Below are 12936 nucleotides of genomic sequence, written 5' to 3'. Positions count from 1 at the left end.
TCCAAGCTATAAGCGATCTAAAATTTTACAGCGTATTTCTGAAACTGAGGATATATGTACATATTTGTCCTCAGTTTATTTATCCTGCAACATTTTGTGCATAATAAAAAATAAAAGTGATTGATAAAGTAGCTCTTTAAACACTGACAGCTTGATCATCACCATGAAATTATAAGAAAAAAAAGTTGTGGTGCTTGATTTTAGCTGTAGTGAAAAAGTACAATTTTTATTGTATCTACAAAACTCACAATTTTAAACGCTGACAAGGCTTTTCATAGTCAAGAACAAATGAATTCTAAACTTCAGTTTAAAACTATGATTTAGACTTGCTAAAATAATCATTCATTTCAGGGCTATGACTACATTAGAAATATTTCATATATGTGTTACAAAACATTGCTGCATTAAAATATATGCTATTTTTTTCTGAATACTTTGCTTAATTTATAAGAGCAAGGTATAGAAAGATAGACTTACTACTGCAAAAAGAGAATCTTCTGGCTCAAGTAAAATTATTGGAAGGTTGCTGATAAAGCCAATTTCTCCATTTGCTATATCAGGTGTAATTCTTAATGATACATTTTTAATTTCACCTAATCGAGGACTTACAGAAGGAATTCGAGGAATAATATTCAGTAATTCAACTTTTTCCAGCTAAAATAAGAAAAAGATTTTAAAATTTTCTGTTATTAATAGACATGCAATAGAATATATTTTAGCAGTTACTTATTAGTATGACTTATTAAACTGGAGCTTTACTTTTTGCTATATCAATATTCAATACATTAAACGTTTTGTGATCCCAAAATGAAAAAAAGTCAAGCTTTTACCTTAATTATAACAGGCATGCTAATATCCTTGTCAAAATTAAAGATTTTTAATAGCATGATCACTATATTTGTACAAGCAGCACAAATTTAATATTGAATCAGCTACATTGACAAAGAAACAGTGAAATAGGAAGTCATCTAAAAATTATCTAAGAATAGCAGACAACCTTTTTTTGGATTAAAAAAAAATAACCAGTGTAAAGATTAGGTAGCATTAAGATGGAGGGACCAGTAAAAAAAAGCTTACAACCATAAATGGCTAAATAGAAAATTGGAAAAGAAGGAAATAGCCAATCACTTCTACATTTTTGCCAAGTAAAAAATCTGGTTGGATCCATGTAGTGACTTGTATAAATAAGTAAATATAAATATAGAAATAAGCCTGGAAATTAGAATAAGATACAGGAGATGCTTTTTAGATAATTGAGAAAGCTAAAGAATATACAAAAGAAGTCACTATGTGCTTCATTGCCTATAGAAAAGCATTTGAGTGTATCAATCATGTCAAATGCTATGATGTATATTTAGGTAGTCCTTGACTACAATTGGGCCCGTAATCTTGGTAATTGAGCAAAGCGGTCATTGCAGATGGTAATCACAGGATTGCTGAACACTTAGCGACAGTCATAAATTTGAACAGGTTGCCAAGCATCTAGATTACAATAATTTGACCCACAAGGATAGTTTTGTGATAGTCAGAAGTGCTTTACAGGCTGTAAAGCATTGTTAAATGAATGGTCATAAAGTGCATACCTACATACCTACCTGCATACCTACAAAGATCAGACTCATGCAAGCCATGGTATTCCCTATTACATTCTATGGAAATTAAAGTTGTACTATGAAGAAACAAGATAGGAAAAGTATTAAGACTTTTGAATTTTGTTGTCATAGAATCCTGACAGAATACTGTAGATAGACAAGAAAAGAAACACATGGATCATCAACCAAAAATTCTCACTCAAGGCATAAATGACCAGGCTCAAATTATCTTATTTGGAACATATTATTGTTTGTAAGGACCTAGCTCTCTGGAGAAGGCTCTCATGCTGGGAAATACAGAAGGAAAGAGAAGAGGATGACCAGCAGCAAGATGGACACTCAGTTACAATGGTGATATGGGACCTGTTGGAAGAGCTAAAGCACCAGGTTAAGGATAGATCATCATGGAGAAAACCTATTTACATGGTTGCTATAAGTTGACAACAACTTGATGACATATCAATCAGAATAGAGCTGGAAGGGACCTTGGAGGTCTTCTAGTCCAGCCCCCTGCTCAAGCAGGAGACCCTACACCATCTCAGACAAGTGACTGTCCAGTCTCTTCTTAAAAACCTCTAGTGATGAAGCACCCATAATGTCTGAAGGCAAGCTGTTCCACTGGTTAATTGTCCTCCTCACTGTTAGGAAGTTTCTCTTTAATTCCAGGTTGCTTCTCTCCTTGATTAGTTTTCATCCATTGTTTCTTGTCTTGCCTTCTGGTACTTTGGAAAATAAATTGACCCCCTCTTTCTTGTGGCAGCCTCTCAAATACTGGAATACTGCTATCATGTCCCTCCTAGTCCTTTTTTCTAGACTGGCCATACCCAAATCCTGCAACTGTTCTTCATATGTTTTAGTCTCCAGGCCTTTAATCATCTTAATTGCTCTTCCTAGCACTTTTTCCACTCAACATCTTTTTTGTAATGTGGTGACCAAAACTGGATGCAGTATTCCAGATGTTTTTTTCTTTCTCTTTTCCTCTTTAGCCTATGAAGCAGGATGCTGACTGGAAGGTAATTTTTACACTATTCCTAAGTGAGAGGAAGCATTGATCAGTTATGGTGCTGCTTGTTCTCAGCGTTCCAAATTTTACAGGAGTAAAGACAATTCTATGGCTGGCTTTCATACACTTTGATGAGACCGAGAAATAGAAATGGAGCTGTGTGGAAGTGCCTTCTTCGCTGATATAGAAAACCTGGAACTTTTTCTTTACTTCCCATCTCTTTGTGCACCACAGTCTGGCTATAATACTTGGAAATCAAGAAGAGTCCTAACATATATACAAGACCATAACGTTTTCACAACTCTTGAGATATATATATAAATATCCATTCAAAATAATGTCGTGTTAATAATTAAAAAATAATTCTCATTTTTTCAATCCCTTCCCCCATTCTCTTCCCGTTTTCTTCAAATTTACTTGCTTTGAATCTCACACATAATTTTTCCCTTTCACAAAAAAAAAAAACCTGAAGAGTTTTATCTAAACATAAGTGCTACGGAAATTGATTTTCAGGAAAGTTGTACATTGGGAACTACAATTCATTATTTCTTTCTCATATGATAAGTTTTAAAAAATAGTAATTGATTGGATATTAGGAACATACAGATTATTTGAATGGCAAATCATGGCACGCTGATACATCTCTTTGAATAGTTGTGACATAATATTATGCATCACAAATTATTTGTGAGTTTTATGCATATAATTTATATACCTGTATTAAGAAATGGGCTCCATTTTGAAGAAATGCATCATTTCTTATTGGTATTTTAATGGTGTCATTAGGTTTTCCTTCTGGAAAGTAGAGAATACTTCTTCTGGAAGTGTTTAAAACACCTTCTTTAGCTCGTTCAGAATCCACAGGTCCAGAAGGAATATACATGATAATATAAAAGAGCTTCACATCTCCCACAGTTCCCCTTTGCCTTGCAAAGCTAAGGGACAAAAAGCGTCCATCTGGGCTGCTTTCTATCCTCTGATGCTCCAAATGACAGAACTGAATTACACCATAAACATCATCACTGTCCTGAATGTAGAACAAAAGCTACAAGAAGGACAAACAAAATTCTTGTTAAAAGCAAATTCAATCCCAGTTATATTTTCTCATCATTTATATGATTCTAATTGATATTTTAGCTCTCATGATAAAGTCTAAGAACTCAACATTTGCTATTCTAATTATGACTGTCATTAGCACATAATTTAATATGAAGGCGCATGAGACACATTGACATAAATCCAGAGCTTTCCCATATTCCAACATCTGGCTAGAACTGAGCTACTAATAGCATTTCAACATAAGTGGCCATACCACCAAGAAGGGTTTTAAATGTAAACCTTAAGGATATATCTTTATCACTATACTCTTAAATGTTCTGCTCACAAGCCAAAGGCATTTAGATATTCTCTAAAAGTAAGAGACCACTTAACACTACGTAACTAAAAGCAACAACTTTTTAGCAAGCAGGCAAACTTTTGCAGATATTGAGAAATAGCTATTATGCATCTTAGCATTAAGCATTCCTATGCAGTTTACATAAAAATCTAACATTCCATCTATTCTATTCTATTCTACTCTATTGTCCCTATCATTTTTGATAAATTTCCAAAAATAGGATTCTCTCATGGTAGAAAGCATTTCTTTCTCAAGATCAAAATTTCTCTAGTACAGGAAAGCATACAACAACTTATAATCCTTACAATATTATTCTAGTAAATATTATTTTATAGATTAAAAATAAGATGGCTATTCTTGGGTACATCTTAGCATTATTTTCTAAGCATTATTTTTCCCCAAACACCATCTCAGTGCTTGCAGCTTTTTAGAAAAATAAATGTAGACTTACCTCAGCTGGGTCACTCACTTCTGCCCCTCCTTGCATTGTATCATCTAAAATTTGAAGCAAATATGGCTCTGCTTCTTCAGGGATATTATCATCAATGATATTCAGATGGAGGGATGCCAATAACTGCCCTTGAGCAAAATGTAACACCCCTGAGTCTGGAGTGAGATCTGTTGTCACAGGTGAAGGATCTGTGCTATTGCGAGTTATAATCCAGGAAACTGAAATATTTCCATGTGTTCCACCATTCCTTACAACAGTAATGCCTTCATACCTACATGATGCACAAAGAATTAACAAGAGTTAATATGTGTAACATTGACTGGGACCAGTTGCAATACTGACTCCATTCTAGGTCTCTAAAATGCTTCAGATTTGATTTGAAAGAGGTGCTTTGGAACATGTTAGAACATGAAGGCAGATTCTCAGGTAGGTATTGTTTTCATACTTCTATATTTTCCAAAGTTTCTTACAAAGCATTGCACAGTTTCATTATTTTCCATTTATGTCACTGAAGCTCTAAGCTCCACCTATGAATGCACGCAGCCAGAATTGTTACTCATAATTTTGATAATGGTAAGAATAATAAAATTAAATAGAGCAGGAAAGAAAAAGAGAAAGGAAGAAATAAAAAAGATGAAAAAGAAAGGAAAAAAGATGAAAAAAGAAAGGAAAATATAAAGATATAAAGAAGTGGTTTTTGATCTGTCAATTGAATTTTAACTTTTCTTTCTAACATTACATCATGACTCTCTTCTTTCCATAAACTACCTTGTCTAATCGTAAAACCATTAATCATAAGTTCATTTTTTTTCTTTTTTCATGAAAAAAGACCATAAAGGGTTTCCAGTCACCGATAAATGTAGATAGTTTTTTCTCTAATCAAACAAGTAAATTTTGCCATCCATAAAGCCCCATAATCTTCACCAAACCTTCCTCTGTTGTAGATATTACCAAATCTTTTCATCTTGCTGCAGTTAACATATATAAAAACTGTTCCATGGCTTTTTTCTAACTGTTTATCCATCAGTCCTGGGTGAAGTTCTGGTTTCAGCTGAATATTAATCTTTAAAATCCTCTCAATCATTCTATGTATTTGAGCCCAAAATTTTCTAGCTTTTCACTTATGACTATTTCTGATAGGCATAGCTATTCAATAAAAAAAGTTAGTGATCCAGGAATAATGAATCATGAATTGTGACTGCATGACAGAAATCTCTCCTTTTGTACTTGTATCCTAACATTGCATACAAGTATGTAAATCATGTGGTTTGCCCTGCAACATTGTGATACATATTTTGTCATTGCCATGTTGATACCACCCACTGACCCGGACATGTCTATTTAGATAGGCTTTGATAAACTTCTGGTTTATATATTGAATTAAAAGTGTACTTTCTCTTGAAACTGGTGCACCAAATGGAATCTCATTAAGCTTACCTTGATAAAATTGCACTGCTTTGATGGACAGTCAGCAGGGAGTATCAAAATGTTTAAAAGGAGCAGGTCCAGGTTACATGGTTCAGTTGCTAGTTTGATCACTTGGGATAATATAGTTTCAATAGCTATCTTGATTTTCCCCCTTCCAATACCCCTAATTGCTTTATTTCTTGGCCTAAATCAATATCTGTTTTTAAGTACTGTGTTTTAACTTTAAGGTCTCAAATAGCTTTAAACCCAAACACAGAGAAGGAGAATATCAATCTATCCTACTTTCACCATGTTTTAAGATGTCCTAGAAAGGTTCTCTTTACAAAACCTTCTATATATTATTATTGAAAGAAAGCCTTTTCTTTACTATAATGCCACTGACTTCAATATTCTTTCTGAATGATTAAAGACTGGAATTTAAAAAAGGTTAATTTACCCGTTTTTCCTGTTTTTTATGTGACATTTTTGTGTCTCTATGAATATGGTCATTCATTTTCATGAAAGTCAATCTAAAAATAGTCTTAATTAAGTAAGCATTTAGAATAGCATTTTACAAAACTGTAAAAGAAAAACTAGACAATCCTGAAAAAAAACTCACTGATGTTAAAATAATGTCAGTGTGGTTTGATTGAAGAATTTAATTAAGAAAATTAGCTAAATTATAAATTTTGATATTATATATTTTGATATTATCAATACAATGAGAAAATAATACAGTACCTCAGCATTTGATCTTCATTGATAACAACTGTCTGAGTAAACAAGATACTATTGATAGATAGTACTCCATATGGTTTATCATTGGGTTTAATGGTAACTTGGACAATTGCTGGATTTTTCAAAATGGCATCTCCTTGCAAAGTGTCTTTAAGTAGTATGATATGAAACGTCTCAGCAATTTCTGGTATGGCATCATCAAATATTTTCAATTTAATATAAGATTCATGCACTAGAGGTGGGAAAACTATAGTTGTATTTGGCTGTAGATCTAGAAAGTCTAAGTTAAGCTGTGCATGTAGTGAAGAGTTCCCAGTTACAATGATGTAGCATATGGAAACTTGATTTTCATCTGGTCCAATTCTATTTCCACCATCATCTTTTCCTCGAACTACAGTTATTGCTATTATATCGTCTTCTTCATGTACCATATAAATACTCTGAGTGAATCGCACTGGACTGTCATTTGCTTTAATAATAATCTCAACAGAATTTCTTGATGTATTAATTTCAGCTCCCCCTTCCACACTTCTCAAATGTATAATATATATTTCATCATTTTCTGATACCTAGAATAAGTAAGATGTACATTACTAAAACATGATTTATATTTCTCATTCAGTTTCATGTAATTAGTACTTTATAGATAAAAACATTTCTTAAATGTTTTTTTTTTTTTGCTTTATTTTCTTGCCACTAAATTCAGCCATCTATTTCCTTTGTGAAATTTTGCGAAACATTAATTACAAGGATTGCTTGATGGTAAAAAATTGAAAGACTGTAATTTCTTTGAAAGCAAACCAACAGCCTTCCAAAAAAATATCTAACTCCACTACTAATCTTTTTCTTTTTTGTTTTCTTTTTTATTAATTTACTAATTGCTCAAACTGGCAAATACAATTGATATATATTTTTACCTGGTCATCAAGAACAAATAAGTTATAAATCAAGATAGCTGTGCCAGGTGTAAAAGTTATATTTCCCTTTATTGGACTCAAATCTTCTTCAGGAGAATTTGGGCCACCTTGTACCTATGAAGAAAGCTGAAGCTGTTTAATAGAGCACTGAGTTGTTATATCAATTAAAAATACAAATTGTTAACTTCAACAATTGACATGTTCAGAAAACAAAGCTCTTCCAAAATGGCTGGACAATTATTTATGAAGGAAACCTGAGGACTGCATAAATAACAGTAATTCAAAAATATTAGGAAATGGGTCTTCAAAGTGGAGGTACAGTAGTTAAAAATATCCATATTTATCCACAAGGTAGTTTTGTACACTTTCAACCGTTGCGGTAGAACACATGTATAAAACAAAAATAAAAATGGCAATTCTTCTTCTAATACATTAAGAATCAGGAAACGTATTTAATACATGTAGGCAGTTTGAATCAAATACTATACTGAGGAACTCATACCAAATCCCATATACATTCAAAATACAAGAAGAAAGAAGAGTTTTAATTATTATGTGGCCTTTTTAAGGGGTTTATGAAGTAGAAATTGTTTTTTTAAAGGCTAATATAAATTTGATGAGGATCTATCAAAAACTGGTTATTTATACCTTTGTAGAAAAAGCATTTGCCTAAAAATTCCTATGATTCTGAAATGTATCATGCTTACATCCAAAAATGATTTCTCTAAATACCTACTCGCAGAAACAGGAGTTATTAGATTCCACATCTGGGAATGGCAAAAACTGACTTTGAACTGATCCACCAATTCTAAAAGCTGTTTACCTCCTAAGATCCTTACTGGATAAAAAAGGGAGCAGAATTTAAAACCACTAGTGTGTCAGACTTTATAGCTCCAAACAAGGTCAGTATAAAATCTCTGTAGCTTTGGCTGAAAGATCAAGTTTATCAAGTGCAGCATGGAATGTGAGATCACAAGTGAAACTATTACATCAATATATGCCTTTCTCAGTATGTTTCTGGTCCTGAAAAACCCGATTCTTGCTAGGAAAATCTTATTTGTTCCCATAATACAGGAGTGTCAAACTGCCGGCCCATAGCAAAACCACACCCACCCCATTGCCGGCAATGGCAAAAAAGTCACGATACGTTACGTCACATGACGTTGAGAGTTTGACACCCTTGCCATAATACAATTTAAAACCAATATTATCCTGGTCATGCTGAATACTCCAAGAGCTCACAACCCAACTTCAGCAGGACAGGACAGATATTAATAATGATCTGATTACAGTGATCTGGTCAGGCAACTAGCCTGAAAATAAAAATAATCCTACTAAGTAGGAATATTTGGAAATGGCAAACTCTACTTCATTTAAGAAATGTCAAATTCATTTACCACAATGATTCAAACTTTTGGTTTATAAACCTATTTCAGCATGCTTACCTCATAGAACACAGTGACAGACCCATATGTTCCCTTCTCTCTAACTAAAGTAAAAGGCACAGATTCATTCTCACCTCTGGGCTCAGTCAATGTGATTAAGGCAGGCTAAAATTCAGAGATGAGATTGAAGATTGGGAGGGGTGGGGAGAGAAAAAAAAACATCAGGCATCAGGCATATAAATTAAATTAAATAAATAAATAAAATAAATAAATAAATAAATAAATATTTAGGGAACCAAATATACAAAAGGCTATTTTATACATGTACATTTTCCCAGTGATAAATTAATTCAGTTTATGAATTCATCCATAAACGAGATACTGTTTTTAACAATTAATTCTGATAATCAAACATATCGAAGATTTCAATATTGTTAATGATTGAATTGGTTTTTTCACCCACTAAAACATGTGCTACAAATAATTAGTATTCTATTATTTATACATCTTATTGATTTATTAAATATAATAAATCAATTTAATAAATATAAATTATTTATTATTGATAATAATAAATTATCAATATAATAAATTTTTACAATATAATATATTTAATGTTAAATCATCCTCTTAAGAGTAGAGTAGTACCAAGAGTTTATAAGTCTTATTAAGAAACAATTCACTAATGAGAAAATGCTTTATTTTCTGCATTATCTTCTCTTCCTTATTTTTTTCCTAAATTCAATGAATAGCTATTTTCAACTTATTTAACTTTGGTCTTGTGGTGTCTTGCCAATCATCACATTCATAGACTACCCCTATTTCATTTCTGATGTGATAATATAGTAATAATATATATGGTATAAAGAACCCACAAATACTTATGGTTGCTTGAAGAAAACTGTAAACATCCAATCTTAAATTCCAAAACCAACAACTAATTTAAATAGTGAAAGAATGCATTTATATTACTTTCAAACAGCAACATCCTGCTGTTGATTGAGTAGGCGTGACATTTATGCCTAAGCTAGGATTTAAGCTTTGAGCACAAACTATCAACCGCAATACTCTGAATGTCCATTATGACATCAATTTTGAAAATATTTTTCAAGAGAACCTCTTTTCTAAAATAAAACTATCAGGAATTTTTACTGGGGAAATAAGAGTGGGTTTTTTTTGGGTGACAGCTACTAGCTCTGGAATGCTGCATTAATGGAGCTGCTTACAGTTATTTTTTAAAATTCAAATGGATGTTTGTCATTTACTCTGTTTTGTTGCTGTTCTATAGGTACTATTATTTATTTCTTACTTGATTTTACTTGATGAGTTTGCAGTATTTCTCACAGTATTTATTTATTAAAGAAATTTACAGTCACACATAGGTGACTCTGGGCAGCCTACAACACACCATTTACATATTCTATTTATAAACTTAAGTATTATTTTTTATTTGAAAAGAGTATACATTGAAATAATAAATAAGCAATTACATTTTCTGTGCGAGAGATTTTTTGAGCATTCTAAGAAAACAGATGCAGTAAGTGAAAACATACCATATCAAAAGAAATAATTCCAAAAGCATTGTCATTTGATAAAATTTTTACAGTTACAGTTCTGGGCAATCCAAGCTTTACTCCTTGAAGCGGCTTCTAAAACAAACATAGCAGACAATACAGAAAATCTGATAGACACAAGGTAAGCAAAACCATCTATATAACAGGAGAAAACATTCTTCTAATCACTAATGTCTGCGTTTACAGAGCAAACAAATGTTTGTGACACATTCCGGGGAAATGAAGGGAATACTGCAAAAGCACTTTTCATGGATCTCAATCCTATAGACTCAGTCTGGTTAAACAAAAAAGTGTCTGACTCAAACTTTGACAATCATTAATCATAGCTAATGATACCATAGCAATAAGATGCTAGATGAGAAATATGCATTCCTTTCTTCCCTCAAGAACCTGAAAGGCTTTTGTGTGAAACACTACTGAAATAAATTATTTTGCAGTTATGATTAAAAAAGAGAGATCACACTGATTTAAAACAATTATGTATTTCATTGATTAATTTTACTTTAGTTAAAGGGAAAAAAGGGAAGGCATATTCGATAATAATGAAGTTCATTACCTCATACTAGCTAGTGATTTATATGCAATGACCTGAATCTCCTTATGCTGGAGGTCAGAATAACAAATCAGAGTGGAAATCACCTCATGGTGAGATGGGTGGCAAACAAATTTAATAAATAATGATAAATGAATAAAAAGAAGCCCCCAATATTTTTGAATTGGTTTTCTGAATTGAGAATCAAATGCTCTAATTTTCATGTTTAAAACAACTTAGTTAATCTTATAATTTATTTTAGATAATATCAAACTGTAAACTTGCCTATGATTTAACTTCTTATAGACATGTGTATTTTGTCATCTCAAGCAAATAAATCTATATCAGGTTTTGATAAATATGCAAGGAAAGTAAAGAAATGCTTGCAAAACAATCAGGGTTTAATTTTCTTTTTCTATCCAATTCAGACACTGAATAAGATCATTAGTATAAAATTTTATAGGTCAGTATGAATTGACGAAGGTCAAAATTTAAATGTTCTTATTTAAAAACAAACAACTTAAAATGGGGAATCAGCAGTGCTTTTTTTGTAAAAAAAAAAAAAAAAAAAAAAAGCTGAAACTCACACACGTCATACAACTCTCCTTGCCTACCCTACAAGGTTCCATCCAAAAAAGGTGCCGGAACTCTGTTCTGGGCGTTCTATGACAAAAAAAGCCCTGGGAATCAGTACCAAAAATTATTTCAAGTACAAGTTATAAGGGAATTTGATTGGGAGGTGATTACTACAAGAATGCTTTGGATTCTATTCTAAAATAGAAGGGAGGGAGGTGAATCTAGCACTCATCTGCATTTCTTCAAAGAAGCCACATCAATTCATTACACACACACACACACACACACAAATACAGTATATATATGTGTGTGTGTGTGTGTGTCTGTATGTGTGTGTGTGAATATACCATATGTGTTTGTGTATATGTATGTACCATATGTATGTATATAGAAAAAGTAATGCCTACCTGTAATGTCAAATAAAATATAAATGTTTCATCAGCCTCTGGAAGATCATCATCACAAACAGAAATGAAAACAGTTCGATTTGTTTCTGCCTGGGATATGTATGCTGCTGCGTATGTGTCAAAAAAATCACCTGTATTTTCACCATGAACCTGCAATACATATATACATACATAATCCAGAAATTAAGAACAAATACATCTTATTTCTGCTAATTTGCACCTTACGACACTCTTATGGTTGACACATTTCCTTTGGATCATATATATTTGTGCCATTCATTCAAGTAAATTATCAAAGTTGGTCTTCTCATATTATCAAGAAAAAAATGAATCTGCTTGCCCTTAAGTAAAAAATTCCACTTCAGAAAGCAAACTATGTAAATATTTGCTATTAGAGCAATTAGATTGGAAATGTTTCTTACCGATACAATTGCTGTGACATTCACTGGGTCTCCTATTCTTTCAATAATAAGACGTATAACTGTTGTAGTTGTTTCATTCACCACAAATTCTGTTTGTCCTGCAAACTTTACTTCTGTTTCTCCAGAAATCAAACTGATAATTAGTGACAAAAGAAGTATAACTAGTAAACAGACAGAGGGCATCCCTGAAACGAAAGAAGGCAAAAGTGAAATGGGGGCATAAAAGGTCAGACATTGTGCTCCTTGGCTGCGGTCAAAAGATCTAAGATCCACCGTACAATTAATCTCCCCTCTGCACCATGGACTCCCCACCTCGGACCTATGCATTCCAGGACGGTCCTGTTGGCTCTGCGCGACTCACCCCTCGCGCAGGCCTGGCCCACCAACATTTCCAGGGCCTACCTCGATGACGGGTGTGGAACCCCGAGAGGTGGCATGCAGGGATTATCGATAAAAAACTGTTTAAATTGACCAAATTGAAAAGGTTTTTAGAGGGGTGTTTTAATAAATTTTTAGGGGGATCCAGGGTGGGGGGG

General features: G+C 32.8%; 1 protein-coding gene across 1 annotated transcript in view; it reads right to left on the bottom strand.

Annotated features, from left to right (window-relative positions):
- The window catches only part of ADGRV1 (adhesion G protein-coupled receptor V1), a gene marked incomplete at its 3' end in the record, with an annotated part of 65651 nt that overhangs the window by 31899 nt on the left and 20816 nt on the right, over positions 1 to 12936 (bottom strand). The window contains exons 2-9 of the mRNA XM_015824475.1: positions 12401 to 12533; positions 11979 to 12128; positions 10443 to 10538; positions 7505 to 7618; positions 6591 to 7156; positions 4443 to 4713; positions 3311 to 3640; positions 478 to 654 (exon numbers count right to left, since the gene is read on the bottom strand). Of these exons, the coding sequence (XP_015679961.1) occupies positions 478 to 654; positions 3311 to 3640; positions 4443 to 4713; positions 6591 to 7156; positions 7505 to 7618; positions 10443 to 10538; positions 11979 to 12128; positions 12401 to 12533 (1837 nt within the window). The remainder of the gene's footprint in view (positions 1 to 477; positions 655 to 3310; positions 3641 to 4442; positions 4714 to 6590; positions 7157 to 7504; positions 7619 to 10442; positions 10539 to 11978; positions 12129 to 12400; positions 12534 to 12936) is intronic.

Source organism: Protobothrops mucrosquamatus, unplaced genomic scaffold (assembly GCF_001527695.2).
Source record: "Protobothrops mucrosquamatus isolate PMUCROS unplaced genomic scaffold, P.Mucros_1.0 scaffold2249, whole genome shotgun sequence".
NCBI lineage: Eukaryota > Metazoa > Chordata > Lepidosauria > Squamata > Viperidae > Protobothrops > Protobothrops mucrosquamatus.
The sequence above is the reverse complement of the archived record's forward strand: the minus strand, read 5'-3'. Positions and strand labels throughout refer to the sequence as shown.